The sequence below is a fragment of the Heteronotia binoei genome, chromosome 15 (assembly GCF_032191835.1).
Source record: "Heteronotia binoei isolate CCM8104 ecotype False Entrance Well chromosome 15, APGP_CSIRO_Hbin_v1, whole genome shotgun sequence".
NCBI lineage: Eukaryota > Metazoa > Chordata > Lepidosauria > Squamata > Gekkonidae > Heteronotia > Heteronotia binoei.
Genome location: NC_083237.1, coordinates 42,001,341 through 42,005,063, shown reverse-complemented (window position 1 = coordinate 42,005,063; position 3,723 = coordinate 42,001,341). Strand labels below are relative to the sequence as shown.

Genomic DNA, 3,723 nt, shown 5'->3' with positions numbered 1-3,723 from the left:
TAAATTCTTCTCTGCACTCTATTGAGATATCTTGGTCTTCAAATATTTCAACTACATGATGCTACCTCGAGTGTTATTAAAGTATCCCCTGATGGTCAACTCTCTTCCAGTTTTCCAATTATTAAAGGAGTAAAACAGGACTGTGTTCATGTGACTTATCTCTTTAATCTGTTTCTGAATGACTTGAACCAACATATGTCTGCTGTGAATGGACACCCTCCCTTCTTAGAATAATTAGCAGTGCCCTTACTGCTATATGCTGATGACACCATTATTCTTTCACGTACCAGAAGTGGCTTCCAAAAATACTTGAAAGCCTTTCACCAATACTGTAGATTGAATGGACTGGTAATTAATTATGAAAAATCAAAAATCCTGTTTTTTTCAAAGAGCTGGTGTAACGGGAAAAACCTATTTATACGTTACCAATTTCAGCCGGATCAATAATGGAGGCAGCGGAGACGAGGAATCAGGAAAACAGCGTTCTTTATTTAACGTGCACGGGCCCTTGCACACGGGCTTCAGAGAGAGTGTGGACTCTAAGCTCTGAGCAATGACTGCAGTTACCTGCCGTCCTTTATAGGGTGTCTCCACCCACTCACTACCTAAAACATCTCAGCTTCCCAGGTCCCTGGGACACTGACAAAAACACGCTTCGACCACAACTTGTGTGGTGTGCCAGTCTGTTACTTCATCTTCCTGGGCTGGTTTACCTTATATGGGCCTTTTCTCGTTGCCAGCTGCAACTTCTGCTTTTCTAAATAGCATCATGCTTGTCACTGGTACACACTATTTCTCATACATTTTTTATGCTTAAAACACTCTAAAATCTACCTAAAGCTTTTCTAATCATGTTATTTCTCTCATAACTACTGTTTCTTCAGATTATATATTCTGCCAGCCTGCATACATTTGTTTCTACTGTCTTATAGAAAAAAAGGAAGTTTCTTTGGCAGCACGCCGGCTGCCTGCATCTCTTAGCAACCTCTCTCTCTGCGGTTTTGCTAGGGAAGTTACAAATTTCACTATCTGTCACCTAGCTGGCTTCCCTTGCACCCATGTAGAGCCACACAAAGATTCCTAAAAACATTGCTATTTTGCCCTATTCATTCCAAGCATTGCTGAGCCATATATATTGATTAGATATTGATATAAATTTGTTCTTTTTGATCCACTGCTATATTCCCCTCTTTCAAACGGAGTTTGAATTACTTATAACCATTTGCCAGGCCCGCTCCAGACCCCAGGACTGCACCATTACATTACTACAGTCCCTAAGCCTGGAACAGGTCCAATCATGGATCTCTTAACTCGATCAGCTGGCTGTTGCTTGAGGAATTTCTTCTCCCTGAGCATAGAGCAATCAGCTCCTGTGTGACTGCAGCTAGGGGAGTCGTCTCCGATGCCTGTAGAATCCTGCCATTTCCGGTAGGCCAGGATCCAGAGGGCGTTGCCTGTGGAACCTCACTGCTGCTGGTGAGTGAGGTCCAGAGGTCGGGCTTCAAATAATCAGGTCTGGGAGCAAAACTGCACCTGAAAAGCCTATCTAGGAAAACTTTGATTAAAACTGCATAGCAAAACAAAGTCAGGTTCAATACAAGCCTATCCTATCATCATAGCATATAACATTTCTTTCTGGGGCTGGGTTTTCTCATTTTAACAATTTTTCCAAAGGGCCTTTCATGAATAAAATCACAAAGAACTAAATCTTTTGTCTTACTTTTGCTAAATATCTTACTATGAACAAAAATTCAATATGGACAAGGCACTGGGCAATGCGTCAAGCTAAAACTAGCTTGGGACACATTTTCACTACCTACTCTCCCCAGGGATTTTCCTGATTAGCTTGATTCATGGGCAAACAAATCTTCTGCATAGAGCTATTGCTAGCAAGAAAAAGCATTGTTTTTTAAGCGCCAAAAAGCAAATAAATCAAAGTTACTTCAAAAGGGGTCCCCTCTTTGTGGCTTCACATCAAGGTTTTAACAATTAGAATTTTCCTCCGAGCTTTCTTCTGGGCTCTCTTCCTTCTGGAGAGGCTCTTGTGGACTCCCATCTGGTTCGGGGGCTGGGTCAGCTGCTTCGTCTGTATCTCCTCCGCCTCCGTGGTCATCTCTCTCTGGTGTCGCTTCAATTGCAGCTCTTACGTCTGAGACCTCGTTCCAAGCTGTGTGGTCCCACTTGTAGGGGGCGAGATACCATCCCGTGGCTACTTTCATGACCCTAGGTTCACGCATCGCATGCCAGTGGTGGTCGAGCACTCCCCTTCGGCCTCTTCCTCTGTCTCGAAATTGGGGAGGGGCGTCTGGGCACGAATGGATCCAGTGCCCCCTCTCGAGGCAAAAGGCGCACTCGTCGTGTGCCAATGATGGTCGCATGGCCCTTGGCCTACCCGGAAGTCGGGGTCTCGTTTTTTCTTGATCGTCTGGGGGGCTTCTGCCTCCACCACGACCCTTCGAGGTCTTCCTCCCCGTTTCAAGGTCTTCCTGGGCATCTTTAAACTCCAGAGCCTCATTCAGCTTCTTAAACATAAGAAACCGTCTCAGCCCCTCGATTTGGAGGTGGTAGACTTTCGCAACGGCTTTTTTCCCAGGCTTCTTCCCGGACCCGTTCTCGGTTAGAGCCGCTGTCTTTCTGGCTCGTCCTTTACGAACAACTTTATTTTCTTCCAGCTCACTGCTCCAATCAAGGCAAACATCTACCTGGGCCTCTTGCATAGGCCTCGGTGACGGGGATGGTGACATCCTTTCTGCCATTTTCTGATCCGTTGATGCCTTTTTCCCTTATTTTCCAGCAAGCTGTACAGAAACAAAAACTTATTTAAGCAACTTTTACTTTTTACCTTTTTATTTTGCTGGGTGGACAATACCCCAATTCAACTTTCTGCTGCTTTTCTTCACTTTAGTAGAGCCAAACTTGGTAGCTGCAAAAGTAGCGACGGTAAAAGTCGGACAAAAGGATTGGTCCGAAGATGGAGGTGGGGAGCTGGACAAGAAGGTTTTCTGACTTCTAGTGGGGACAAACGCCTGAGCCTCAGGGTTGAGCCTGCTTCTGCTTTTGCCCTGACCCTCGGCTGTGCTGCAGCCTTTATTGTCCTTTAGACACACGGTCTCGACTGGCCCTTCTTCCCCAAATTGGTAGGAGACTTCAAATGGGTCAATCCACACAATCAATTCTGCAGGAATGCTGTCCTGGACATCCCCTACAGTCAGTCCACTTCTTCTGGCAGCTAATTCTACTACAGAGTCTTGTGTCTTCCCAATGCAAATGCAGCGATAGGCGGACCCCTTCAGGGGCGTCTCTGGGTACCAGTGACCTTCATATCTTCTCTTGAGTAACTGCTCTAATTCTTTACTAAAATGGTCAACCCGCCTCCATGGGAGCCAATCGTAGAGGTAAAAGGTGATAACATTCAAGGCAACCTCTATCTCCTGATACATACCTCCTTACAGCTAACATAGATGCTGCCTAAATACTCTCTCACAAGCCCAGCCATGGGTCGGAAATTGGGAAAGGGCATCACATGACTAGGCTTATAAGAAAATACTCAAGCAGCACATGGCTACCGGGGTTTTCCTGTGCCAACCGATGCAAGGGGCAGGGGACAAGGGTAAAATTCTAAAAAGGTCTGAATGACAAGAAAGACTGGGAGCCTTGCATTGGGCTTAAAGGACCAGCTCCCTACAAGGGGCAGCAGAAAACACTGCTCTATATCTTAACATT

General features: G+C 45.6%; 1 protein-coding gene across 1 annotated transcript; it reads right to left on the bottom strand.

Moving 5' to 3' along the window:
* Positions 1-2,846: 2,846 nt before the first annotated feature.
* Positions 2,847-3,440, bottom strand: LOC132583575 (protein Tob2-like). Its single transcript, XM_060255197.1, has one exon. The coding sequence runs from the start codon at positions 3,438-3,440 to the stop codon at positions 2,847-2,849; it is 594 nt and encodes a 197-aa protein (XP_060111180.1).
* Positions 3,441-3,723: the final 283 nt, after the last annotated feature.

Excerpts from the sequence above, each read along its gene's own strand:
- LOC132583575 (XM_060255197.1), bottom strand. The coding sequence starts at position 3,440 with ATGTATCAGGAGATAGAGGTTGCCTTGAATGTTATCACCTTTTACCTC.